The 27,944-nt window shown below is 47.7% G+C and overlaps 1 protein-coding gene across 3 annotated transcripts in view; it reads right to left on the bottom strand.

Annotated features, from left to right (window-relative positions):
- Positions 1-27,944, bottom strand: part of SCARA5 (scavenger receptor class A member 5) — a 95,527-nt gene that overhangs the window by 50,259 nt on the left and 17,324 nt on the right. For all 3 annotated transcript variants that reach the window (XM_035110732.3, XM_088666982.1, XM_088666983.1), the window contains exon 3: positions 21,672-21,800. In XM_035110732.3, the coding sequence (XP_034966623.1) occupies positions 21,672-21,800 (129 nt within the window). The remainder of the gene's footprint in view (positions 1-21,671; positions 21,801-27,944) is intronic.

The raw sequence follows: 27,944 nt of genomic DNA, 5'->3' as shown, positions 1-27,944 counted from the left end.
CAACTGTATGGCTGGCAGGCATGTAGCTTCTTTCCCAAGCCTCCCTCCCTCTCTCACCCCACACCCCCAATCTCCCCTCCGTGAAAGTAGCATTTATTACTACTCGGGAGGAGGCGGCGGCAGCAGCAGCAAGATGAACATTTGGGGGTGCTGGGCGGATCTTTTCACCTTGGCGCCGCATATGCTAAAGACGGCCCTGGGTGGCTTGACCCAGCTGCAGGACTGGGTGCGGGGTGCAAAGAACGTGTCCAGAAGAGGGCAACCAAAATGGTCAAAGGCCTGGAAACGATGCCTTATGAGGAACGGCTTAGGGAGCTGGGTATGTTTAGCCTGGAGAAGAGAAGGTTAAGGGCTGATATGATAGCCATGTTCAAATATATAAAAGGATGTCATATAGAGGAGGGAGAAAGGTTGTTTTGTGCTGCTCCAGAGAAGCGGACACGGAGCAATGGATTCAAACTTCAAGAAAGAAGATTCCACCTAAACATTAGGAAGAACTTCCTGACAGTAAGAGCTGTTTGGCAGTGGAATTTGCTACCAAGGAGTGTGGTGGAGTCTCCTTCTTTGGAGGTCTTGACAGCCATATGTCAAGAATGCTTTGATGGTGTTTCCTGCTCGGCAGGGGGTTGGACTGGATGGCCCTTGTGGTCTCTTCCAACTCTACGATTCTATGATTTTATGATTCTAGGACACTTCTTGCATTCGCCTGTCCTTATCCCGCTTAACATTTGACTAAAAACATGAGATCGCCTTCTAGTTCCACGCAGTTTTTCTTCCTGATCTTTGCCAGGGCAAGGAGCCCCAGCTTTGCAAGAAAGGGAGGGGAAGGGGGTAAATGTTGCGCACTCTGCAAGATCTCCACGTGGCTGGTCCTTGCACAACCATCAGTCACATCTCATCTCTTTCTGCCATCATATCTGCAGGAGGCCAAAGCAAGGAGGAGCTCTCTGGGTGTGTTCTTTGAGGTTCCTCCGGGTCTCAAGGCAGGGCACAGGCAATGAGGTGGAGCTTTTGAAGAAACAAAAACACCTCTCCAAATGCATTTTTTTAAAAAATAAAATAAAATGAAAAGTGCTCTCTTTGAGCCTGCAAACACAGCATGTCAATTTGTCTCACAATTTCCACACTTCCTGGCGCAGAGCTACAGGGCTGGAAGAATTTTGGGTGGTTTAGCTGACAGAGTGTTTGCTGGGACAGGACCAGAAAGGAGACAAGCATTAAAAAAAAGAAAAGCCTTAAAAAAAAATCAGGAGACAAGCATTAAAAAAAAGAAAAGCCTTAAAAAAAAATCAGGAATAAAGTCTATTTGTAGAGGCACATAAAGTAGATTTCTGGCTCCAGACAAGTTAGTGGAACCTGTTTGATAATGGGACCCCCACTGGCAGTAACAAGGCTGGTTCATTTCCTGGTCCAAACATTTGGCATGCATTGCACCTCTGGGGTTTGGGTTCGGGATAGAAAGACGGGTGGAAAAGTCTCTCTGCAGCAGCTCGGAGTTGCTTTCCTTTCATCAGAGGGATTCTGCTTAAGAAGGCAGAGCATGTACAGAGTTATTATCACCAGGAAGAAAGGCTGAAGCATTTGGGACCTCTTGGTTTAGAGAAAAGTACGCGGCAGGATCATAGAATGTCTTTAATATTATGCAGGGCAGGGAGAAAGTGGAGAAAGGAAAGATTTTTTTTCTCCCTCTCTCCTAACGTGGACATTCAACGAAGCTGGGTGAAATGAGTTTTCATTTCATCCCTTTATCAGCAAGTCAACTTCAAGAGAAAATGAGATGGGTCAGGGAACAAGAAAACAAATCACACCCACTCAGTTTCCTCCGTTTGCTCTCTAATAAAATCCATGGCCCGGTTCAATTGCTTCCACACGACTACAATTAGATTTGGCAGGGACGAAATGGAGCAGAACATTTCCCCAGCCCTCCGCCTCCAAGCCATGATAGCGAGAGCTGGCTGTGATGTTGCTGTGATGGAAAGCAGACCCGGGTGGCTGTCAAGTCCAGAGGAAAGAGGGTCGGGCGAGGCTGGCCAGAGGCAGCAGCCAGATCAGAACCAGCTGGGATCCATTCTGCTGGCCCCTTTGGGTCAAACCGATCCCAGATGGTGCTAAAGTGGTTGACTAATCGATTGGCCGAAGTTGCAGGTGTCACGTAACACCTGTTCGGCGTTTGCAAGAACTCAATATCCTACACTTTGGAACTCCCTGCCTCTTGATGACAGGCAGGTGCCTTCCCTCTACTCTTTTTAGAGCCTGATAAAAACATTCTTGTTTGAATAAGCCTACCCAGATGTTCAGAAAATGCATGCGAGTTTTAATCTGTTTTTGGTCTGTTATATTAACTTTCTGGAAGTTATAAATTCTTGTTAACTTTGATTATGGATAATTTCACTGTTTTGTCTCTCTTTTTTTGTAAACCACCTTGAGGTTTGTTTTTGGTTTTTTTTTACCATCAAGCGGTATATAAATTTAATGAAATAAATACATAATAGTATTACTTCTTGGGACCCAGGTGGCGCTGTGGTTAAACCACTGAGCCTAGGGCTTGCCGATCAGAAGGTCGGCGGTTCGAATCCCTGTGATGGGGTGAGCTCCCGTTGCTTGGTCCCAGCTCCTGCCAACCTAGCAGTTTGAAAGCATGTCAAAATGCAAGTAGATAAATAGGAACCGCTACAGCGGGAAGGTAAACGGCGTTTCCATGTGCTGCTCTGGTTTGCCAGAAGCGGCTTTGTCATGCTGGCCACATGACCTGGAAGCTATACGCCGGCTCCCTCGGCCAATAATGCGAGATGAGCGCGCAACCCCAGAGTCGGTCACGACTGGACCTAATGGTCAGGGGTCCCTTTACCTTTACTTTACCTTTAGTATTACTTCTTAGATTTATATACTACCAACCTTCATTGAGATACCGTGGGAAGGTTTACAGTGTAAGCTTAATGCAGGCACCCCCAAACTTTGGCCCTCCAGATTTTTTGGACTACAATTCCCATCATCCCTGACCACTGGTCCTGTTAGCTAGGGATCATGGGAGTTGTAGACCAAAACATCTGGAGGGCCGCAGTTTGGGGGTGGCTGGTTTAGTGCCTGTCCCTTCTCATCCTAGCTGCCTGCTTTTTCTGACTGAGCCAACAGGAATACAATGTGTGCACCTGTAGGTTTTCTTTAAAAAAAGTTTTTATTAAACATTTGATGCAGGAAAAGGAGTAACTCAGCTCCCAGGTATCAAAAGCAGCCAGTCGACCAGCATTGCCTTGACTGCTTGCAGATGTCAATTACAGGGTGCAGTAACCACAGTGGTTGTGATATTTCAGCTTGCACAAACACATACCATGCCGACTGGGTCATTTGCAAATGGGCTTGCAGGCTGGCTAGCCCAGCAAAGAGAGAGGCTGATGCCCTTGGGGGATGCCGGGGGAGGGGATCGTTTTGCAAGTTTCGTGGTTTTGGACATACTGTTCTACTAGTCTGTTTATTTTTTAAAACCTCTCCTGGTCCCTTCTTACCAAGTCTGCTGGAGGAATCCCTTGGTCCGTGTTGTTTTTCCACTTGGACCTCACACCTGGCAATGGGGTTATTCTGAAAAGATTCAGAACAGTCTGGATTCGCAAATCCTGTTGCCTATGATCCATGGCTGAAGCCTAAGGACCACGAAGATGCCTACACTAGAGCTCTGAAGCCTTTCCTGCAGAATTTCTGAGCACAATTCAAAGTGTTGGTGCTGACCTTGAAAGCCCTAAATGGCCTTGGCCCAGTATACCCGAAGGAGCGTCTCCACCCCCATCGTTCAGCGCGGACACTGAGGTCCCGCTCTGAGGGCCTTTTGGCAGTTCCCTCCCTGTGAGAAATGAGGTTACAGGGGACCAGGCAGAGGGCCTTCTCAGTGGTGTCTCCCACCTGTGGAACGCCCTTTCATCAGATGTCAAGGAGATAAGCAACTATCTGACCTTTAGGAGACATCTGAAGGCAGCCCTGTTTAGGGACGTTTTTAATGATCGTGTTTTTAATATTCCGTTGGGAGCCGCCCAGATTGGGCATGGTATAAATATATTATTATTATTATTATTATTATTATTATTATTATTAATTCCCCCTTCACAGAGGACAAGGCTCCGTCGATGGCTACTAGACATTATGCTCAGAGGCACCCATGCTTCCGAATACCAGTGTTCAGGATTCGAGCACAAGAGCAACAGAGCAACCCTCTCCCCTCCTGCTGTCTCCAGCAACTGGAATTCAGAATCATAGAATCATAGAGTTGGAAGAGACCACAAGGGCCATCCAGTCCAACCCCCTGCCAAGCAGGAAACACCATCAAAGCATTCTTGACATATGCCTGCCAAGCCTCTGCTTAAAGACCTCCAAAGAAGGAGACTCCACCACACTCCTTGGCAGCAAATTCCACTGCTGAACAGCTCTTACTGTCAGGAAGTTCTTCCTAATGTTTAGGTGGAATCTTCTTTCTTGAATCCATTGCTCCGTGTCCGCTTCTCTGGAGCAGCAGAAAACAACCTTTCTCCCTCCTCCATATGACATCCTTTTATATATTTGAACATGGCTATCATATCACCCCTTAACCTTCTCTTCTCCAGGCTAAACATACCCAGCTCCCTAAGACGTTCCTCATAAGGCATCGTTTCCAGGCCTTTGACCATTTTGGTTGCCCTCCTCTGGACACGTTCCAGCTTGTCAGTATCCTTCTTGAACTGTGGTGCCCAGAACTGGACACAGTACTCCAGGTGAGGTCTGACCAGAGCAGAATACAGTGGTACTATTACTTCCCTTGATCTAGATGCTATACTCCTATTGATGCAGCCCAGAATTGCATTGGCTTTTTTAGCTGCTACATCACACTGCTGACTCATGTCAAGCTGCCTCTGACATTGGAGGCAGAGCAGAGCCATCTGGGCTAGTAGCCATTGAAAGCCCTCTCCTCCTCAACACAGTTGCCCAATCCTCTTTTAAAGCCACCCTGGTTGGTGGCCTTCACTACCTCCTGTGGCAGGGAGTTCCACCTCCACGGTTGGAGGCATTGGTGCTTCTGCATTCCAGTTGCTGGGAACCGCAGGAAAAGAGAGGATTCTCGTGCTCAGGTGCTGTTTGGGGTTTTTCCATTGAGGCGTTTAGTTGGCCACCGTGAGAATAGGATGCTGAACTAGGTGGGCTGTTGGCCTCATACAAGGAGATGATCCAGGGTCTGGAAACCAAGCCTTATGAGGAACGGTTGAAGGAGCTGGGGCTATTTAGCCTGGAAAAGAGGAGACATCTTCAAATATCTCATGGGCTGTCACATGGAAAGTGGAGCAAGCTTGTTTTCTCCTGCTCTGGATGGTAGGACTCGAACCAACAGCTTTGAGTTACAAGAAAGGAGATTTCTAACAGAAAGAGCTGTTTGACAATGGAATATTTCTCTTGGGTGGTTGTGGACTCTCCTTCCCTGGATGTCTTGGAGAAGGAGGAGGAGGAGGAGGAGGAGGAGGAGGAGGAGGAGGAGGAGGAGGAGGAGGAGGGCCACCTGTCATGGATGCTTTAGCTGAGATTCCTGCATTGCAGGGGGCTGGACTGGATGACCCTTCGGATCCCTTCCAACTCTCCAGTTCTAGGATTTTATGACTTTCTTATGTTCTTCCTGCTCTTGCCTCAGCTTGTGGTCAAACACCTTTGCTCTCACATTTTCCTCCCTGGCAAAAACAGATGAGCTCACTCAGACTGGCAGCCTTGCTTTTGGCTGTTTACTAGGGACGCACGATTCAGAGGCCAACCTGGGCCTCCCTTTCCAAGAATGGGCGTTTTGTTTTGTTTCTTATCCATCGAAGCGTGTGTTCGATCTGCCTGGCTCAGTTGCTTGCTGGAGATGCAGCCAGGAATTCTCCAGAGGGGGCCTTGGCTCAGCACAGAAGCATGAATGCGCTTGCTTCGCGCACCACCAAAACAGTGCCTCAATTTGTCAACTTCCCGGTGGAATAGTGGCAAGTCCAGGTAGACTTTCTACCTTCATCTTGACTTCTGAGATCACTGAGAAGAACCTCTGCTTTTTTTGAACCCTCAGCATGTAATCTCTTCCGAATCTGAGACCTGGGTGTGAATTCCAACCCCAGAGGGTGATTTTTCATTCTAAATGATTATAAAAATGAAGCCTGTGTGGTAATTTTAGGCTCTGAACTTTATGGTCTTGCTGGGAGGGGAGGGTCTTTAGGCAGCAATGTATTGTTGTGGGTTTGGAAAGGGTCAGCCTGGATAAGGCCCGGAGTTCCCTTCCGATTCTCAGGGTCCTGTGCCCAGTGAGAGTTAGAATATAATAGAAGATTCTGTTGCTGAAGTGGTCAGACAAGTTTATTTGTGAGACAATGACCTCAGCTGGCTACTTAAAGGCCCTCGTCAGCATCTCCAAAAGAATGGCCCAGGTTGTAAGATCTACCACTAAGTGACGGGGCTCTCCAGACTAATGAGTGGGTCATTCCTCTACCCCCTCACCTCCTGCCAGGTGGGAGAACAAGTTTTGGGGTGTGAGCAGAGGTGGAAACAGGCTGGACGCTGTAGACGCAGAGACCTGCTTGCTCTGTGCAGGATCCAAAGGTGAGACTAATGGAGAAGTCAGATCTGTTGGGATGATAAACTTCTGAGCCCCTCCATCTTATGCTCAGCTTGTAAACAAAACCATGTATCCTAGTCTCCACTGACCCTCATTCCAAGGAAACTGAACCCTGGGTAAATGTCTGGAACCCTGGAGTCTCCCATTGCTTGGAGACTGGGGTGGTGTGTATCAGAATATTACTTCAGCTGCAGGGCCGGTGCGTCCATTTAGGCGAACTAGGCAGCTGCCTAGGGCGCCGAAATGGAGGGGGCACTGGCTAGCCTCCCCCCCGCCTGCCCCCGCCACCCACCACCCGCCGCGGCGGGAGAGGCGGCTTGCGCACCTCCTTGGCGGGCTCGGGCTCGGCGGCGTCCCAGCCAGGAGCGCCGGAACCCCAGTTGCAGCAGGCAGAGGAGGAGGGTGGCGGAGAGCAGGCAGAGGCGCAGCGTGCAGCCCTTCCCTGGCTGCCTCTCCTTGGCCACGCAGCGCCACTGGCTCATGCTGCTGCCAGGGGCGAGAGCGGGCACCGGCGGGTCCAGGGTGAGCGGGCGGTTCTCTTCTCCTCCGCGCTCCTGCCGCTGGTCGCGTGCCTCGCCCAAGGACACATGTCGGGGAAAGTTTGGGCTCTGGCTGGCGGGAGTTCCTCCCCTCTTCTCCTGCCCCAGCTGGGAAGCGGAGGGCGCCTCAGAGCCGCCTCCTCCCGGCCACCGGGCGAGGGACGGGAGCCTCGCCGTAGCTCTTGGTGGCCACCCCGAGGCTCTGCGGGGCCCTCGGTCCTCTTCTTGCTCTCTCCTTCCTTCTCCCCCACTCACTCAGACCATATTTCACCCATGTTTGAAATATGATTGGCCGGGGGTGCCAGAAGGTGATCTCGCCTAGGGCGCCAAAAACCCTAGCACCGGCCCTGTTCAGCTGTGAGTTGCACAATTAACCTTTCTTTTCTCCTGGCAGCCTGTGGGCATTCCATGCTTTAAAACTCCTTCAACATTCCTGGCATGTTAAAGCAAAGATAATTTTGCCAATCTTGATTTGAAAAAGAAAAAGAAAAAAGAAAATCTATATGTGTGCAGTTTTGCATTTTAAACCCATGTAAATCAAAGCACTGCGGGGATATAACGGAGCCTGTTTCTGAAATCCAGCTGCTGAACACATTTCTGCCATGTTTTTGTGGTTGAAAACGATGGTGTCTTTTTAATGCCTGCCTCAAATCTGAAATTGTTTTTATAATTGGAATAATTTTGCTTTTTGGAATGGCTGCAATGGTTTTCATTGTTAAATCATTTTAAGGCATTCTATAGGAATTAATCACCCCTGAGAAATCTCTGTGTGGGACAAGAGGCTACAGTTAGAACTGGATATGGAACAACTGATTGGTTCAAAATTGGGAAAGGAGTACGACAAGGCTGTATATTGTCTCCCTGCTTATTTATATGCAGAATTCATCATGCGAAAAGCTGGACTGGATGAATTCCAAACTGGAATTAAGATTGCCAGAAGAAATATCAACAACCTCAGACATGCAGATGACACAACCTTGAAAGTGAGGAGAAATTAAAGAACCTTTTAATGAGGGTGAAAGAGGAGAGCACAAAATATGGTCTGAAGCTCAACACCAAAAAAAACCAGAATCATGGCCACTGGTCCCATCACCTCCTGGCAAATAGAAGGGGAAGAAATGGAGGCAGTGAGAGATTTGACTTTCTTGGGCTCCATGATAACTGCAGATGGTGACAGCAGTCACGAAATTAAAAGACGCCTGCTTCTTGGGAGAAAAGCAATGACAAACCTAGACAGCATCTTAAAAAGCAGAGACATCACCTTGCCTACAAAGGTCCGTATAGTTAAAGCTATGGTTTTCCCAGTAGTGATGTATGGAAGTGAGAGCTGGACCATAAAGAAGGCTGATCGCCGAAGAATTGATGCTTTTGAATTATGGTGCTGGAGGAGACTCTTGAGAGTCCCATGGACTGCAAGAAGATCAAACCTATCCATTCTGAAGGAAATCAGCCCTGAGTGCTCACTGGAAGGACAGATCGTGAAGCTGAGGCTCCAATGAGAAGAGAAGACTCCCTGGAAAAGACCTTGATGTTGGGAAAGATGGAGGGCACAAGGAGAAGGGGACGACAGAGGACGAGATGGTTGGACAGTGTTCTCGAAGCCACCAACTTGAGTCTGACCAAACTGCGGGAGGCAGTGCAAGACAGGAGTGCCTGGCATGCTCTGGTCCATGGGGTCATGAAGAGTCAGACACGAGTAAACGACTAAACAACAACAGGCATAGGAATTAATTCATGAATGCAATATATAAGTTGAAGATCATGGAGAACAGAATGTTCAGCCTCCACTATGAGAGGAGGAGGAGGAGGAGGAGGAGGAGGAGGAGGAGGAGGAGGAGGAGGAGGTTTGGACTTGATATCCCGCCTTTCACTACCCTAAGGAGTCTCAAAGCGTCTAACAATCTCCTTTTCCCTTCTTCACCCACAACAAACACTCTGTGAGGTGAGTGAGGCAGAGAGACTTCAGAGAAGTGTGACTAGCCCAAGGTCACCCAGCAGCTGCATGTGGAGGAGCGGGGAAGCGAACTTGGTTCACCAGATTACGAGTCCAAGAGAGTGGCTGTGCTCAGGTCCTGCTTGCAGATATCCCAGTATGCAGGCCTAGTTAGGCCTTTGGCCTCATTCAGCTGCAGGGCCTTTCATAGGTTCTTATGGTCTAGACTCTACAGAAAACTTCCTGAGCCACCACCTCAGTATTTGTGAAACGTGGACCACTTATAAATGCCATCTCCAACTCCTCAAAAGATTCCATCAATGGTGTCTCCGAAAAATTGTAGACAGGCAAACTAATGCCAGTGTACTGGAAGAAGCAATGATCACCAGTGTCGAAGCAATGATTCTTCAACATCCACTTCGTTGGACTGGGCATGTTGTGCGGATGCCTGATGGTCGTCTTCCAAAGAAACTACTCTATTCTGAACTTAAAGATGGAAAGCGTAATGCTGGTGGTCAACAAAAGAGGTTTAAAGACTCTTTCAAGGCAAATCTTTAAAAATGTAGTTGTTTTGTTGTTTAGTCGTTTAGTCGTGTCCGACTCTTCGTGACCCCATGGACCATAGCACGCCAGGCACTCCTGTCTTGCACTGCCTCCCGCAGTTTGGTCAAACTCATGTTCGTAGCTTCGAGAACACTGTCCAACCATCTTGTCCTCTGTCGTCCCCTTCTCCTAGTGCCCTCAATCTTTCCCAACATCAGGGTCTTTCCAAGGATTCTTCTCTTCTCATGAGGTGGCCAAAGTATTGGAGCCTCAGCTTCACGATCTGTCCTTCCAGGGAGCACTCAGGGCTGATTTCCTTAAGAATGGATAGGTTTGATCTTCTTGCAGTCCATGGGACTCTCAAGAGTCTCCTCCAGCACCATAATTCAAAAGCATCAATTCTTCGGCGATCAGCCTTCTTTATGGTCCAACTCTCACTTCCATACATCACTACTGGGAAAACCATAGCTTTAACTATACGGACCTTTGTCGGCAAGGTGATGTCTCTGCTTTTTAAGATGCTGTCTAGGTTTGTCATTGCTTTTCTCCCAAGAAGCAGGCGTCTTTTAATTTCGTGACTGCTGTCACCATCTGCAGTGATCAAGGAGCCCAAGAAAGTAAAATCTCTCACTGCCTCCATTTCTTCCCCTTCTATTTGCCAGGAGGTGATGGGACCAGTGGCCATGATCTTGGTTTTTTTGATGTTGAGCTTCAGACCATATTTTGCGCTCTCCTCTTTCACCCTCATTAAAAGGTTCTTTAATTCCTCCTCGCTTTCTGCCATCAAGGTTGTGTCATCTGCATATCTGAGGTTGTTGATATTTCTTCCAGCAATCTTAATTCCGGCTTGGGATTCATCTAGTCCAGCCTTTCGCATGATGAATTCTGCATATAAGTTAAATAAGCAGGGAGACAATATACAACCTTGTCGTACTCCTTTCCCAATTTTGAACCAATCAGTTGTTCCATATCCAGTTCTAACTGTAGCTTCTTGTCCCACATAGAGATTTCTCAGGAGACAGATGAGGTGATCAGGCACTCCCATTTCTTTAAGAACTTGCCATAGTTTGCTGTGGTCGACACAGTCAAAGGCTTTTGCATAGTTACTTCTGCTTCATTGACTATGCAAAAATGTAGTATAAACACTGACAACTGGGAAACTGTTATGTACTGAGCTGAATCCTAGAACAATAGGATTCAGAATCAGCGGGAGCTACCCAATCCAACTCCAGGTGGAAGTGAATCTGCTACCTGATTGGCCTGTAGAAGCAGCCAATCAGGCTGCAGGCAGAAGTCAATCCACAATATAATTGGCCCACAGGTGTAGCCCTGAAGTAGCCAATCACGCAAGGCACATTGTGTAAATAATGTATATAAGCAGATGGTTTTGGGAAAAGAGCGATTCTTCTCCTCTTCTCCTTGATGACTATGAGCTGAATAAAGAGCATGAAATTCACTCTCGACTCCGAGTACATTTCAGAAACACTGGCCTGTAAGCGCTCCAGTTGGAGAACAGCCTTTACCAAAGGTGTCATGGGCTTTGAAGACTCAAACTCAGGACACAAGGGAGAAACATGCTAAGAGGAAACCATGCTTGGAAAACCTCACTGTGATCAACTCCCGCCCAGAAACCAATGTCCCCACTGTGGAAGGACGTGTGCATCCAGAATTGGCCTCCACAGTTACTTACGGACTCACTGTTAAAACCAGGCACCCCCAAACTGCAGCCCTCCAGATGCTTTTGCCTACAACTCCCATGATCCCTAGCTAACAGGACCAGTGGTCGGGGAAGATGGGAATTGTAGTCCAAAACATCTGGAGAGCCGAAGTTTGGGGGTGCCTGGTTAAAACTGTGTTTACGGAAAACAATCTTACTCGCCAAGAGGGATCGCCAAAGAAGATTTGTTAAGAATAATTGTTGAATTCAGAAATGTAGCATGGGGGGGGGTCCATGGCCCCGGGCACACAATTTTTGAGGGGGTGCAATTAGGTGCCACCACAACAGGCACGGAGCCCTGGTGGCAGGCGGGTTGGTCTAGTGGGCGGGTGGATGGAGACAGAGGGCAAGGAGCCTGTTGGAGGTAGACTCCATTCACCCTCCATGCAGGGCTCCAGGCACACACCCCAGCCCAGCTGCCCAGCCCACCAGGGAGGTGCAACACTTGCCTCGCCCTGGGCACCAGCAACCCACGCTATGCCACTGGAGGGTTGGGTCTGTTTAGCCTGGAGAAGAGAAGACTGAGAGGGGATGGGATAGTCAACTTCATATCTCTGAAGGGTTGCCATGTGGAAGATGCTGCCTGCTGCCGAACCAATGTATTCCAAGGGCAAGGAAGGAGATTCCGATTAAACATTAGGAAGAATTTTCTGATGGTGAGTGCTGCTTGGCAGAGGAGCAGACCATTTTGGAAGGTGGTGGACTCTCCTTCTTTGGAGGTTTGGATCTGCCAGAGACTGTTTTGCGGTGATTTCTGCATTGCAGGGATTTCTGCCTTGCACTCGGTGCCCCTGGGGTGCCCCTTCCATCTCTACCATTCTGATTCTATGATCCCAAGTTGAGAAAAGCACCCCCATGAATCAAGCGATGAAAAGGCTGGAGACCGACTGCACGATGGAGGCAGGAGACAAGAGAGAAACCCCATGGCTCCAGCTTCACCAGAGCCAAGAGGGTGGCATGGGCAGCTTTTCCTTCGGAGCTCCTCCCTCTTAACATTCATAAACGTTCTGCTAGGAAAGCCATTTATGAAGTGGCACATTGCGTTTTCAAAGAGGTGGGAGAGACTTCTCTGAGAAAGCATTCTTTGGGGTAGTTTGATCCACTGTTGGGACCCCGTTTGGCTTAAAAATTAATCAAATCCTGTTCAGCTTAATTGAGTTTTGGGAAGCCAAGCCCTTTGCACAACCAGCTCTCCCCCGATATGGGAATCTATGTAACAGCCAGTAAAATGTTGTGAACTTAAACTAAATATCATTGCTGTGTCCAAACAATGGGCTCCAAGAAGGAGGCTGGACAATGAAGACCATCTCTTGAAGCTGTTTATGAAAAGCTTTATTGGGATCATGGTGATATCTGGCCGGTTTCTTAGACTCCCATTGTACTAATAATATCAACTTCCTTCCTTTCTTTCTTTCCAAAATTTGCATTTTGGTGCCTCTTTTTGAGCAGAGAGCTGCATTACAATGTGTGAAATCCAAAACAGAATTGTATTGACCTATGTATTAACCCGGGAGGTACAAATTGGGACAGTTTGCTTTGCAATGAGAAGCAAATGAACTTTTCTTCCATCCCTGTTGCAGACTGCATCTGGGGTGCAACTTCCATTTCACTGTATCTGAAGAAGTGTGCATGCACACGAAAGCTCATACCAAAATAAAAACTTAGTTGGTCTTTAAGGTGCTACTGAAGGAATTTTTTTTATTTTGCATCTGGGGTGTTGTGCACACAGAGATGTGCTTTGCCACTAAACTACGGACCTTTCTCCCCCAAGGCCTGTGTTGGGTTCAGTTTTGAAAGAACTGTGCACCAAGATTCGTTTTCTAATCCTCTCAAAATGTTTTCAGTCTCCCAGATGTAGAAAAACAACAACCCTGGCTAACAAGACATGTGTTTGCCCCCAAATTCTGTTCATGCGTGGCTCTTTTTTTTCCTTTTTCCAGAGGGGGCCCCAGAACGTCCACTGCATTTCTGTAAGTCAGGAGACTAAATCCTGTAGATTTTTCTCTGTGTACGGTTCCACTTTGCATTTAATTTCAGGAGATCTTTTAAAGGCCTCTCAGCAGAGGAGGAAATGGAACTGTATCCCGTGTTTTTGTGGACCGTCCAAAGTATATCGAGGGGTTCCAATGGAAACAAACATGAAAGGCGCAGGAACGTAACAGAGGGTTTGGGCTTTATTGTTCCGAACTCCAGGAAAAAATGGCAAGAATTATCTGTTACTATCTTCCATAGGGCAGTTCCTGGGCCATGAGGGTTGCATCTGGTCTGAATGCAAAAAAAGGTTTACTGGGCTGTTTGGGGGGGGGTGCATCTTAGCAGTGGCCAAACTCACTGCAGTCTTTTAAACTGAGATTCCATCATCACCATCACTATCATCTGAATTTGCATACCACTCTTCATCCAAAGATCTCAGGGTGGTACACAGCCTAAAAATACAAAATGAACATTGCAAGGGGTTGGGATGGATGACCCTTCGGGTACCTTCCAACTCTACCATTCTATGCTTCTATTTAGACCACTGTGGGGAAAGTGGGAACTTTCTTTCTGTGCTCTCTCTCTCTCTGAGATCTTTCTGGGAAGGGGGATCAAAGCGACTGGAGGGATTGATGCAAATGTGACAATGAACTTGTAAAGGTTCTGGGTACCCCGGTTTAAAAGGATGTGGACAAGCTGGGAAGTGTGCAGAGGAGGGCAACCAAGGTGATCAAGGGTCTGGAAACTAAGCCTTATGAGGAACGGTTGAAGGAGTTGGGTATATTTAGCCTGGGAAAGAGGAGACTGAGAGCCATCTTCAAATATCTCAAGGGCTGTCCCATGGAAGATGGAGCAAGCTTGTTTTCTCCTGCTCTGGAGGGTAGGACTCGAACCAATGGCTCCACCCCCTTGACCTTGGTAGGCAAACTAAAGCCCGGGGGCTGGATCCAGCCCAACTGCCTTCTAAATTCGGCCTGCGGACAGTCCGGGAATCAGCCTGTTTTTACATGAGTAGAATGTGTGCTTTTATTTAAAATGCATCTCTGGGTTATTTGTTGGGCATAGGAATTCGTTCATTATTATTTCCCCCCCAAAGTATAGTCCAGCCCCCCCCCCAAAGTCTGAAGGACAGTGGACCGGCCCCTGGCTGAAAAAGTTTCCTGACCGCTGCCCTTGATCATTCTGGCTGCCCTTTCCTGAGCCATTTCCAGCTCTAAAATACCCTTTTTGGAGTAAAGCGACCTGAACAGTACAAAGAAATTAGGTTGCTATCTTTTTTCTGGCAAAATACAGGGCAGAGCAGGGAAGCTGGGGGTGATTTTTTTTTTTTTGCTGAAGTGACTTCAAAGCAATCCATTGCAATCTATTGCAGGCTAAGAGATGCACAACCATGAATATGTGAATCTGTCTGTGCTTGGCTACCCAGAGTTTAAATACATGACCATTCATACAGCCTTTCAAACACAGGCATTTGGAGAGAATCCCTGACTTGGGAGAGAGAGAGAGAGAGAGAGAGAGAGAGAGAGAGAGAGAGAGAGAGAGAGAGAGAGAGAGAGAGAGAGAGAGAAGACCTGAAATACAGGACAAAACTATATCAATACAGGACATAGCATTTTACATTGAAATTTGGGACAATCCTGTATTATACAGGACTGATAGCAACTCTAGAAAGAATCATAGAATCATAGAGTTGGAAGAGACCACAAGGGCCATCCAGTCCAACCCCCTGCCAAGCAGGAAACACCATCAAAGCATTCTTGACATATGCCTGTCAAGCCTCCGCTTAAAGATCTCCAAAGAAGGAGACTCCACCACACTCCTTGGTAGCAAATTCCACTGCCGAACAGCTCTTACTGTCAGGAAGTTCTTCCTAATGTTTAGGTGGAATCTTCTTGGCTATCGTATCACCCCTTAACCTTCTCACAGAGTGTACATCTCTTTGTGGCTATCTGCCTGCAATCCAAATGAATCCACATTTCAACTGATTAAGCTTGCATATTTTGGATTTCTCGCAGAGTTTTGTTTTGCTTCGGCCGAGAACCCCAGCAGAGCTGCTCAATATTTTCTCATGGTTCTGGGTCACGTATGTAAGCTCCTCGGGGCAGGTGGCTGGTTCTTCTTTAGTCGGTGGCCTGTTGCAACTGTCTCTTGGCTGCCCGTCAAGGGTGGTTTTGAGTCCAGCTGGCCTAAGCTATGCAGCCTGCGTTATCTTTCAGAGGGTCAAACCACGCGGTCCCAATAAATCGGTCTCTGGATCACTATGGGAGACATTTCATGTTCCTTGGGCTTTTGCCAGCTGCCCTTTCCTTCCCAGCTGGAGGACTTTTTAGCCTGGACTGTCATTGGATTAGGCAAGAGCTGTTAAATGTGCTTCATTGCCGCAGCTGAGAGCCGCTCTCAAGCCCCTTGCAGGCAGAGGATATTAAAAACTCGCCTGGTTCCTAGCAGTATAAATCACTGATCTTCATCTTCCTGTTTTGCAAGGGTGAATCACGGGAATTTCGGCACAGAATCTGCCTTGGTGGCCCCGTAGGATGACCTCTGTCAGGAGAGAGACTGGGGAATTGTGTCCTTGTTCATTCTCCTTGACCTCTCAGCGGCTTTCGAAACCATTTATAGTCGCATCCATCTGGAGTGACTGTCCGACTTGGGGGTGGGTGGCACTGCTGTGTGGTGGTTCCGGTCCTACTTGAACGGTCGTTTCCAGAGGGTGATGCTCTTTGGCACGATGGAGCCATCAATTTGGGGTTCCTCAGGGCTCAATCCCATCCCCTACGTTGTTTAGCATCTACAAGAAACCTCTGGGTGGGGTCATCCGGAGGTTTCGAGTACAGTCATACCTCGGCCGCTTCAGGTTGCGTGTTTTCGGGTTGCACACCGCGCCGCCGCACCCGAAAGTCCTGGAACGGGTTACTTCCGGGTTTCAGCGCCCGCACATGTGCAGAAGCACCGAATCATGACCCCCGCGTGCGCAGATGCGGCGCTACGGGTTGCGAACAAGTTGTGAACGCTGCGGGTTGTGAACATGCTTCGCGCACGGATCACGTTCGCAACCCAAGCGTCCACTGTACGTTGTCACCAGTATGCTGATGACACTCAGATCTATTTCTCTACATCTGCAGGTGACAACGTATGTGCAGGTGGAGGTGCTAGACCAGCGTCTTACCTTGGTAATGGACTGGATGAGAGCCAACAAACTGAAGCTCAATCCAGATAAGACTTAGGCACTGTGAGTGGGCGATTCCCTAAACCGGATGACTGGAAGGTTGCCTGATCTTTATGGAGTTAAGGTTCAATGTGTTACTATTAGCATATAAATGGGTCAGTGTGTCTGCCTGTTAACCGGAAGGTTCATGGTCCGAGTCCAACTAGGAACAGCTGTGGGCAGGATTCCTGCATTGCAGGGGGTGGACTAGATGTCCCCTGAGGTCCCTTCCAACTCTACAATTCTATGAAAAGGTGTAAGTGCGGAGGAGCCTACTGCTCCTCAACAAAGAGGACCTATATTTGCTCATATGAAGGCTGCTAGATCCCTTCCCTCCTCACAGAGCCCTGTAGCTGGATCAGGCCCACATCGTCTAGCATCTTGTCCTCACGGTGGTTTAATGCAGTGTTTCCCAACCTTGTGCGTCCAGATGTTTTGGGGCTAGAATTCCCATCATTCCTGACCACTGGCCTTGCTAGCTAGGGATGATGGGAGTTGTAGTCCCAAAACATCTGGAGGCACAAGGTTGGGAAACACTGGTTTAATGCCCTGAAAAGCATAGGAATCCAGGTAGACTGCCTCTGAAACTGGAAGCTCCATAGGAAGTTCGGAAGGACCCCCCCCCCTGCGGCTAGATCAGGCCAAAGGGGCCTGATCTCAGGCAGCATCCTGCTCTCAGAGTGGCCAACCAGATGCCCCGGTCGGGAGAAGCTGGCAAGCAGGACTGGAGAGCAACACCTGCTCTGTCCTCGCTTGTCCCAGGAACTGGCATTCAGAGGCATCACTGCTTCCGTCAATGGAATGAAAATGTAGCTATCACTGGTACAGGGAGCCCTCCTGTCATTCATCTCTGCAGGCAGGGAAAGATTTGGCACCTGCACAGCATCCCGAGAGTCAGAGTGAAGTTGCTGCTAAGAGATCTCCGCTGTTGATGCTGCAGATTTAACTAGCCAGCCAAAATAAGGTCAGCCTAATTAGCCAGTGATTCATCGCCTTGCTTCTCCTCTAGGAATCGTGGAGCTTTATATTCCAGGCACATTTCAATTTCACCCTCCGCCCAGGGAGAAGGATTTCTGCCGTGGGTGGGAAGGCAGATGTTAGCATGATGTATGATCCCCATCCACCTTCTGCAAGGACAGGATCCATCCCTCCATCATAACAATTGCCATGGTTTTTTTTCCCCCATTCAGAGAAAAATGAACAAACATTTGACATTATGACAGCCCCTCCTTGGAAATAAAACGCCTTCTTTGTTCTGATCGGAATCAGATGTGGCAAAAGGGGCTTTTGAGTGCAGCGAGGCCACACATGAAATCTTAGACTCATGGAATTGGACAGTTGGAAGGGACTCTAATGGAGGTTCTTAGAAGCTTAGAAGCTCAACATCAAAAAAACCAAGATCATGGCCACTGGTCCCATCACCTCCTGGCAAATAGAAGGGGAAGAAATGGAAGCAGTGAGAGATTTTACTTTCTTGGGCTCCTTGATCACTGCAGATGGTGACAGCAGTCACGAAATTAAAAGACGCCTGCTTCTTGGGAGAAAAGCAATGACAAACCTAGATAGCATCTTAAAAAGCAGAGACATCACCTTGCCGATAAAGGTCCATATAGTTAAAGCTATGGTTTTCCCAGTAGTGATGTATGGAAGTGAGAGCTGGACCATAAAGAAGGCTGATCGCCGAAGAATTGATGCTTTTGAATTATGGTGCTGGAGGAGACTCTTGAGAGTCCCATGGACTGCAAGAAGATCAAACCTATCCATTCTGAAGGAAATCAGCCCTGAGTGCTCCCTGGAAGGACAGATCGTGAAGCTGAGGCTCCAATACTTTGGCCACCTCATGAGAAGAGAAGAATCCTTGGAAAAGACCCTGATGTTGGGAAAGATGGAGGGCACTTAGGAGAAGGGGACGACAGAGGACGAGATGGTTGGACAGTGTTCTCGAAGCTACGAACATGAGTTTGACCAAACTGCGGGAGGCAGTGCAAGACAGGAGTGCCTGGTGTGCTCTGGTCCATGGGGTCACGAAGAGTCGGACACAACTAAACGACTCAACAACAACAACAGAAGCTCCCAAGGATGGAGAGGCCACCACCTTCCAAGAAGTCCATTCCAAGGTCAAACAAATCTGACCATCAGAAAGTTCTTCCTGATGTTTAGTCCGGAATCTCCTTTCTTGCAACTTGAATCCATTGGTTGGCGCCCTGCCCCCAAGAGCAGGAGAAAACAAGCTTGCTCCACCTTCCATGGAACAGCCCTTCAGATATTTGAAGATGACTATTGTATCACCTTTCAAATGATAGGTTCTACAGTTTGGCAGGAATAACCAGCTAAACAAATATAAGACGGGGGACACCTGGCTTACTAGCAGTGCATGTGAAAAGGATCTAGTTTGCAGACGACACCAAATTGGGAGGGGTGGCTAATATCCCAGAGGACAGGATCACACTTCAAAATGACCTTAACAGATTAGACAACTGGGCCAAAGCAAACAAGATGAATTTTAACAAGGAGAAATGTAAGGTACTACACTTGGGCAAAAAAAAATGAAAGGCACAAATACAGGATGGGAGACACCGGGCTTGAGAGCAGTACATGTGAAAAGGACCTAGGAGTCTTGGTAGACCACAGACTTGACATGAGTCAGCAGTGTGATGCAGCAGCTCAAAAAGCCAATGCAATTCTGGGCTGCATCAATAGGAGTATAGCGTCTAGATCTAGGGAAGTAATAGTACCACTGTATTCTGCTCTGGTCAGACCTCACCTGGAGTACTGTGTCCAGTTCTGGGCACCACAGTTCAAGAAGGATACTGACAAGCTGGAATGTGTCCAGAAGAGGGCAACCAAAATGGTCAAAGGCCTGGAAACGATGCCTTATGAGGAACGGCTTAGGGAGCTGGGTATGTTTAGCCTGGAGAAGAGAAGGTTAAGGGGTGATATGATGACCATGTTCAAATATATGAAAGGATGTCATATGGAGGAGGGAGAAAGGTTGTTTTCTGCTGCTCCAGAGAAGCGGACACGGAGCAATGGATTCAAACTTCAAGAAAGAAGATTCCACCTAAACATTAGGAAGAACTTCCTGACAGTAAGAGCTGTTCGGCAGTGGAATTTGCTTCCAAGGGGTGTGGTGGAGTCTCCTTCTTTGGAGGTCTTTAAGCAGAGGCTTGACAGGCATATGTCAAGAATGCTTTGATGGTGTTTCCTGCTTGGCAGGGGGTTGGACTGGATGGCCCTTATGATCTCTTCCAACTCTATGATTCTATGATTCTTGGTGGACCACAAACTGAACGTCAGTTAGCAGTGCGATGCAGTAGCAGCAAAAAAAAATAAGGTAAATGCTATCCTAGGCTGCATCAACAGAAGTCTAGTGTCCAGATCAAGGGAAGTCATAGTCCCACTCTATTCTGCCTGGGTCAGACCACATCTGGAATACTGTGTCCAGCTCTGGGCACCACAATTTAAGGAGGATGTTGACAAGTTGGAAGGTGTGCAGAGGCGTGAGACCAAGATGATCAAGGGCCTGGAAACCGAGCCTTATGAGGAACAGTTGAAGGAGTTGGGTATGTTTAGCCTGGAAAAGAGGAGACTGAGAGGAGATTGAAGAGCCATCTTCAAATATCTCAAGGCCTATTCACATGGAAGACGGAGCAATCTTGTTTTCTCCTGCTCTGGAGGGTAGGACTCGAGCTAATGGCTTCAAGTTACAAGAATGGAGATTGCAGGGGGTTGGACTGGATGACCCTGGGGGGTCCCTTCCAACTCTTCGATTCTGTGATGCTACGGTGTGCCCTTTGGATATACAATCTTGGCTCACCTCTGGTGTCACACTTGCCAATGCGTTGACCTCTGAGCTGCTCCAGCACAACGAGCCAAACCCAGACGCCCAACTGTGTCTCTCGGAAACAGCCTTCGGAGAAAGACACCGGGAGAGAAACACAGGCTGGATCTGTGGGGGTGGATTGTCCCAGCTTGGCTCCCCTACAGCCTTCAGTCTTTCGGACGTTCTGGTGCCGGGATCTGTCCTCCCAGAGGAGAAGCAATCACTCAGCATAAGCCGAGCAGACATTCTGGGAACGTGCTTTGGTGGACTCTGCCCAAGCCACAAACCCAGAGATGGAGCCCAAAGTCTCCCTGGGACACTTCGCGGCCACCCACTAAACCTCACTCGGCTCATTATGCCGAGGATTGGGTTTGACACGTCTGCCCCCGGCCAAGGATTACTCACCGAGTGTTTGCTGTATGCCTTCGTCTTCCCATGGCTACACCCAAAAGGCTGGGAGGTGGCATTTGCAAACCCACAAGGAGATGGACCTTGGCCAGGGGGGAAACTGAGATCCAGAAAGATCTAGCACTGGCTTTGTGCACACTTAGAATCACGAAATTGTAGAAATGGTAGGGACCCTAAGACTCATCTAGTCCAACCCCCTGCAATGCAGGATTCCTGTCCACAGCCGTCCCTGGGTGGACTCGGACCACCAACCCTCTGGTTGGTGCACAGGAATCATGCAATCAATCAATCAATGTAGCTGCTGCCAGTCAGTGCACTATTGGGCTAAATAATAATAATAATAATAATAATAATAATAATAATAATAATTTTATTTATACCCTGCCCTCCCCAGTCAAAACCGGGCTCAGGGCGGCTCACACCAATAAAATTACAATAAAACATAAAAAGCAATTGATTAAAATACAGATTAAAATACAGTATTAAAATTTAAAATTTAAGTTTAAAATGCAGCCTGATTTTAAGTAGTCCATAAATCCAAGCCATGAGGGAGGAAAACACAGGGGTCAGACTAAGTCCAACCCAAAGGCCAGGCGGAACAGCTCTGTCTTGCAGGCCCTGCGGAAAGATGACAAATCCCACAGGGCCCTGGTCTCCTGTGAAAGAGCGTTCCACAAGTTGGGGACAATCCTGAAAAGGCCCTGGCCCTAGTAGAGGCCAATCTAGCCACCTTATGGCTCGGGATCTCCAGAATATTGTTGTTTGTGGACCTTAAGGTCCTCCGCGGGGCATACCAGGAGAGGCGGTCCCGTAGGTACGAGGGTCCCAGAGTTCCGTCTCACAGTACAAAGTAGCCCTCTAAATTCCTACCAGCAACTTCTCGCTGTTTTTACCTGCAAAAGGTGGTGGGGGATGTGTGGTTTTCCCCAGTGGTCCTTACCTGCGAGGATGAAAACACCCACAAGGATCAGGAAGACCAACAGGTAGAGCCCAACCACGGCGTATTTGAGAGCAGCCAGGGAGCCCAGCTGTCCGCAGGGTCCCGATGGCCGCTTCCTGCTCCCTGGACCTGTAAGAGCAAGGGAAGGGCTGGTCAGGTTGAGGCTGGCTGCTTCGCCCTGCATTTAAATTCTTATCATCCCCATTAGTTCATTGCCTTCTTAGGAAACATCTCAAAACAACACGCAAAATATAAAAATACAGAGCTTAGCATAGAATTGGAGAGTTGGAAAGGACTCCAAGTGTCATCTTAAGTCCAACCCCCTGGACTGCAGGAATCTCAGCTAAAACATCCATGACAGATGACCACCCAACCTCTGCTTAAAAACCTCCAAGGAAGGAGAGTCCACAACCTCCAGAGGGAGTCTGTTCCACTGCATAACAGCTCTTTTTGTCAGAAAGTTTTTCTTGATGTTTAGTTGAAATCTCCTTTCTTGTAACTTAAAGCCATGAGTTCGAGTCCTACACTCCGGAGCAGGAGAAAACATGCTTGCTCCATCTTCCACGTGACAGCCCTTGAGATATTTGAAGATGGCTTTCATATCTCCTCTCAGTCTCCTCTTTTTCCAAGCTAAACATACCCAGCTCCTTCAACCGTTCCTCATCAGGCTTAGTTTCCAGACTTTCCTTGATCTGGACACTAGACTTCCGTTCCACAAACATTTAAAATCCAACACCCAGGAAAAAAACCTATTGTTCATCAACAAGCATCATGGGATCATGGAAATGTAGGGTTGGAAGGGACCCAAGGGTCATCTAGTCCAACCCTCTGCAATACAGGAATTTTGTGGATGTAAAGGATAACTTCATTGGAGGTTTTGAAGCAGGATGGCCACTTTTCAGGGATTCTTTAGCTGCGGTTCCTGTAGTGCACAGGGTTGGACTAGATGGCCCTTGGAGTCCCTTTCAACTCTACAAACATGCTGATTCCCTGACCGTCCGCGGGCCAGATTTAGAAGGCGATTGGGCAGGATCTGGCCCGCAGGCCTTAGGTTGCCTACCCCTGGTCTAGACCCTCAGGCTGAGGCAGAAAGAAGAAGAAATTTGCTCACGAGGAGGAGCGTTCAACAAGAACTCTTGCAAAACAAATCCCCGCCCCCCCAGGGTAAAAAATAAAATCCGGCCTAAGAAATTTATCACAATTTAATTTGCCAAAAGGAAGAAACTGATGCTGAGCTCCTGAGCCAAGACTTGCCTTAGAATGTGACTCTGGGGCAACATCAACTTTAAAAATAGCCAGGGAATAAAATAAAGAAAGGAGAGATGAGTTTGGAACGGCTTGCAAAGACATCCAAGCCCCCAAAGACGAGGTTCGCAAATAATAATTTTCAGACATTTGCAGCTTGGAGGTATGTTGCAAGCAATTTTCTGCAGTGTAGTAACTTTGCACATTCATCCTGGAGAGGGATTTGCCAGCTTGGTGTAGTGGCTAGAGTGCTGGGACTAGGACCTGGGAGACCCGGGTTCAAATCCTCACTCAGCCATTAACCTCACTGGGTGGCCTGAGGCTCACGTTTCCGTCTCTCAGTCTTGGAGAAAAAGCAGGCTGCCGGACCCTCCTTTCTTGGAGGTTTTTAGACAGGTCAGATGGCCACCTGACGGGGATCCTTTAGCTGTGGCTCCTGCATCGCAGGGGGTTGGACTAGAGGACCCTTGGGTGTCCCCTCCAGCTTTGCATTTTACGAGATGCTCTCAGAATGCAGCTCTAGCAAAGGCTGGCCCACTGGGGCTTATTAAAAATAATAATAATTTTTAATCATTATTTTCTTCCTTTAACATCAGTCTCAACATTGCAATACCAAACAATACAACTTTTAGCTCTGCCGAGATTTCGACTTTCCTCCCTCCCTCCCTTCAACAGGTTTCAAGTCCAATCGCGCAATTTAAATCTTTATCTACAGTCCACATTGTAGGATTTATTTCAATCCTGCTAGTGTCTTCAAATTCTTACAATTATCATTTAAATACACGTTAAATTTACTCCGGTCCCTTTGGAATTTCTGGTCATCCTGGCCTCGGATCCTGCAAGTCAATTTGGCCATTTCCGCATATTCCATCATCTTCGTCTGCCACTCCACAATAGTAATAGGTATCTCTTGTAACTTCCACTTTTGGGCCAATAAAGTTCTCGCTGCCGCTGCGGCATACATAAATAGTCTTTGATCTACCTTCGCAATTTCATTTCCCATCAAGCCTAGCAAAAATGCTTCAGGTTTCTTGGGAAATGTATACATTACTCTGCCTGGCCCACTGGGGCTTTGCAGGGCACTGCCGCACCCGCCTCGGTGTTAGTAATCACACCATTGTGTTGGATTTTTTAAATAGTCAAGTTACTTTAGAGCCGGTCTAATGTAAATACTGTCTGTTTAAGAGAATCAGGTGCAGGTGATTTCTGTTAATTGCTCACAGGCACGGGCTCTGCTTCTTGTATATAAGGCTCTGCCAGAAAGCCTTCTGTATCTCTTAGCTAGATCTTTCAGTTTGATTCATCTCTAAGTAGATCACTCTCTCAGTTGTTCTCAGTTTAAGAGATTCCCAGTTGAATCTTAGTATGAGAGTTGCTTAGTTATAAAGCTAGTTTGCTGTTAATTCTCAGGTAGTTTAATGGGAGTTTTGTGGGAGGTTTGGAAAGTGGGTAGATAATATTGCTAAGAGAGAAAGCATTTATCTTTAGTTTAAAGTCTCTTTAGATTCAGTTTGTTTTTCAAAGAAACCCAACCGTTTGTATTTTCATCTGCATACTTTTACAAGTGTGCAGCTAGTAAGGGGTTTCATATAAGGGAGATAATACCCTACGCTCTTGGTGGTGTTTTCTTAGCCAGGTCAACTTCTGACAGCGTATACTCTGCGTGAAGCGTACTTTAAAGGGCCGCTGTAAAACTGGGATATATGATTTAGGTTAAGCAGGTTTAAATATCCAGTTTTCTCCAATATTATTCTTATCATATATATATTATTTCTCAATACGTTGAGCGTTGGAGTTCACCCTTTACGAGCAAAAACACGATCTGCACGGGAGTGTCAGTTGTAATGACCACAACAACTCATCGCTGGTAGGTCTTGCCCCCATGAAGCAGTTGCAGACTGAAGGTCCCCACCTCCCCACAGCTCCCTCCTCTCCAGGCTTCTCCCCAAGCAATCGGAGACTATTCCAGTCAACCTCTCCTCCACCCTTTTCATGCCTCTTCTGGTTCTGGGAAACCAGGGGGGAAGGGAGCTTGTTGAAGCAGGAGGGGGAACCCCCTGTGACGCTTCACCAGCCTGATTCATCTCTGCCTCTTGGCACAGCCATTGTGGCTAGTAGCCTTTGACAGCCCCCCCCCTCCATGAATTGGTCTAATCCTCCTTTAAAACCAATGAAGATGTTGACCATCACTGCCTCCTGTGGGTGGGAGTTCCATAGTTTAACAAAGACCTTTCTTCCATCCATTCTAAACTTTCCAGCATTCAACTTCATTGGCCATCCACAAGTCCTAGTTCTAGAAGACATCTGAAGGCGGCCCTGTATAGGGAAGCTTTTAATGTTTAATGTTTTCTTATGTTTTTTATATGCTGGAAGCCACCCAGACTGACTGCAGCAACCCATTCAGATGGGCGAGGTAATAATAATAATAATATTTTGTTATGAGAATGGGAGACAAAGTTTCTCCATGCCATGAAATATTTTATAGCTTTCTATCATGTTGCTTCTTGCTTTCCTTCTCTCTAAACTATGAAATCCTGAATAAAAAAAATTCCTTCCAGTAGCACCTTAGAGACCAACTAAGTTTGTCATTGGTATGAGCTTTCGTGTGCATGCACACTTCTTCAGGTACCAATGCACACGAAAGCTCATACCTATGACAAACTTAGTTGGTCTCTAAGGTGCTACTGGAAGGATTTTTTTAAATTTTCTTTTTGACTGCGTCAGACCAACACGGCTACCTACCTGTAACTAGTACTGCACTATGAAATCCTGAACACTCCTAGTTTCTTCAGAGAGGGGTCACTTGGTCATTTTAGTTGCCCTATTTGTCTAACTCCTGCATCAACAAAAGGATGTTTCTCCAGCTCACCTGGGCTGCTGAGATGCTTAGAACCAACCAGGTGTGGACTTTTGTATGAAATGAGGATGATCTGGCTTGGTTTCTGCTGCTGAAAGCAAATCCTGGGCTCAGCGCATGACCAAAGGCGCCCTGTTCTTTAATTCTAACTGTGGGTTGTATTCAAGGTAAAGATTCCGTCAGTGCAAGCGATTCTCTCCTAGCAAAACAGAAGGCATCCCCCCCTTCTTCTTTTGCACCCCCTAAGTCTGTTCTAGACAGCATCTTAAAAAGCAGAGACATCACCTTGCCTACAAAGGTCTGTATAGTTAAAGCTATGGTTTTCCCAGTAGTGATGTATGGAAGTGAGAGCTGGACCATAAAGAATTGATGCTTTTGAATTATGGTGCTGGAGGAGACTCTTGAGAGTCCCATGGACTGCTAGAAGATCAAACCTATCCATTCTTAAGGAAATCAGCCCTGAGTGCTCACTGGAAGGACAGATCGTGAAGCTGAGGCTCCAATACTTTGGCCACCTCATGAGAAGAGAAGACTTCCTGGAAAAGACCTTGATGTTGGGAAAGATTGAGGGCACTAGGAGAAGGGGACGACAGAGGACGAGATGGTTGGACAGTGTTCTCGAAGCTACGAACATGAGTTTGACCAAACTGCGGGAGGCAGTGGAAGACAGGAGTGCCTGGCGTGCTTTGGTCCATGGGGTCACGAAGAGTCGGACACGACTAAACGACTAAACAACTAAACAACAACAACAAGTCTGTTATGGGGCTTACCCAATCTTCTGAAACAGATTTGGCGGGTGAGGTGTGTATGGAAGGAAGAGGTGGAGAAGTCCCCTTGTGCAAGCAGAAGTCATTCCGCTCGTGCAGCTATTTAGTTGAATACTGACCTGTGCATCTTATGCACCTGAGTAAATTTGGCTGGCAAATTTCAGGGTCGGCCAAATCTGCCCCAGCCCTGCGATAGAAGTTGCACAACTTCTGAGCTCAGTTTAGTAGCAACCAAACTGCCCTTTCCCCAGGAGCAAAGCTTAATTTCCAGCGCTTGTCATCAGCGAACATAATTTAGTTCCTAATATCCCCTAAACTATGAGGTCATTTTTTATTATTATTTTTGCAAGTTTTAATATATTCGGAGTTGGGATATGAGCTACTTACTGCAAGAGGGGTTTGCAGAATGCAGCTGGACTTCTCATTGGGGATAAGCAGGTTGAAACCCAATAGAAAAAGGTGCTTGCTCTCATTCTGGTTGCTGGGACATCATGTCAATGGAGGAAAGAGCTGGTTGTGAACATGGGGGGGCAAGGAGACCCCCTCCCGTGGATTTGGCTCTATGGCTCAGCACAGAGGTGGCTGCAGAACAGCGGTAGACCCAGGTGGTGTTTTGACAAACAGGCAGTTGTAACTAAGTCGGGAGGAGAACCTGAGTCCGGAGGTTGCCAAATGAGGTGAAAATTGGCCCTCGGGGAGAATCTCCCAGCTCTTGCCAGGAAGCCAGAACAGCAGCTGGACAGGTGGGCTTGGAAATGGGCAGAGAAGCAGCCCCCTCCTCGGCGCTGCCTGCGGGGTAGCAAGTCGGTCCCTCCCTGCTTGGTTTTGCAAAAGGGCTTTCCAGTGTATCAGAGAACTGCTGCTGGAGGGCAGTTTTGCAGAATTGTTGTTGTTGTTTAGTCGTTTAGTCGTGTCCGACTCTTCGTGACCCCATGGACCAGAGAACGCCAGGCACTCCTGTCTTGCACTGCCTCCCGCAGTTTGGTCAAACTCATGTTGGTAGCTTCGAGAACACTGTCCAACTATCTCGTCCTCTGTCGTCCCCTTCTCCTTGTGCCCTCAATCTTTCCCAACATCAGGGTCTTTTCCAGGGAGTCTTCTCTTCTCATGAGGTGGCCAAAGTCTTGGAGCCTCAGCCTCACGATCTGTCCTTCCAGTGAGCACTCAGGGCTGATTTCCTTAAGAATGGATAGGTTTGATCTTCTTGCAGTCCATGGGACTCTCAAGAGTCTCCTCCAGCACCATAATTCAAAAGCATCAATTCTTCGGCGATCAGCCTTCTTTATGGTCCAGCTCTCACTTCCATACATCACTACTGGGAAAACCATAGCTTTAACTATACGGACCTTTGTCGGCAAGGTGATGTCTCTGCTTTTTAAGATGCTGTCTAGGTTTGTCATTGCT

The sequence above is a fragment of the Zootoca vivipara genome, chromosome 3 (genome assembly GCF_965207765.1).
Source record: "Zootoca vivipara chromosome 3, rZooViv2.hap1.1, whole genome shotgun sequence".
Taxonomy (NCBI): domain Eukaryota; kingdom Metazoa; phylum Chordata; class Lepidosauria; order Squamata; family Lacertidae; genus Zootoca; species Zootoca vivipara.
The sequence above is the reverse complement of the archived record's forward strand: the minus strand, read 5'-3'. Positions and strand labels throughout refer to the sequence as shown.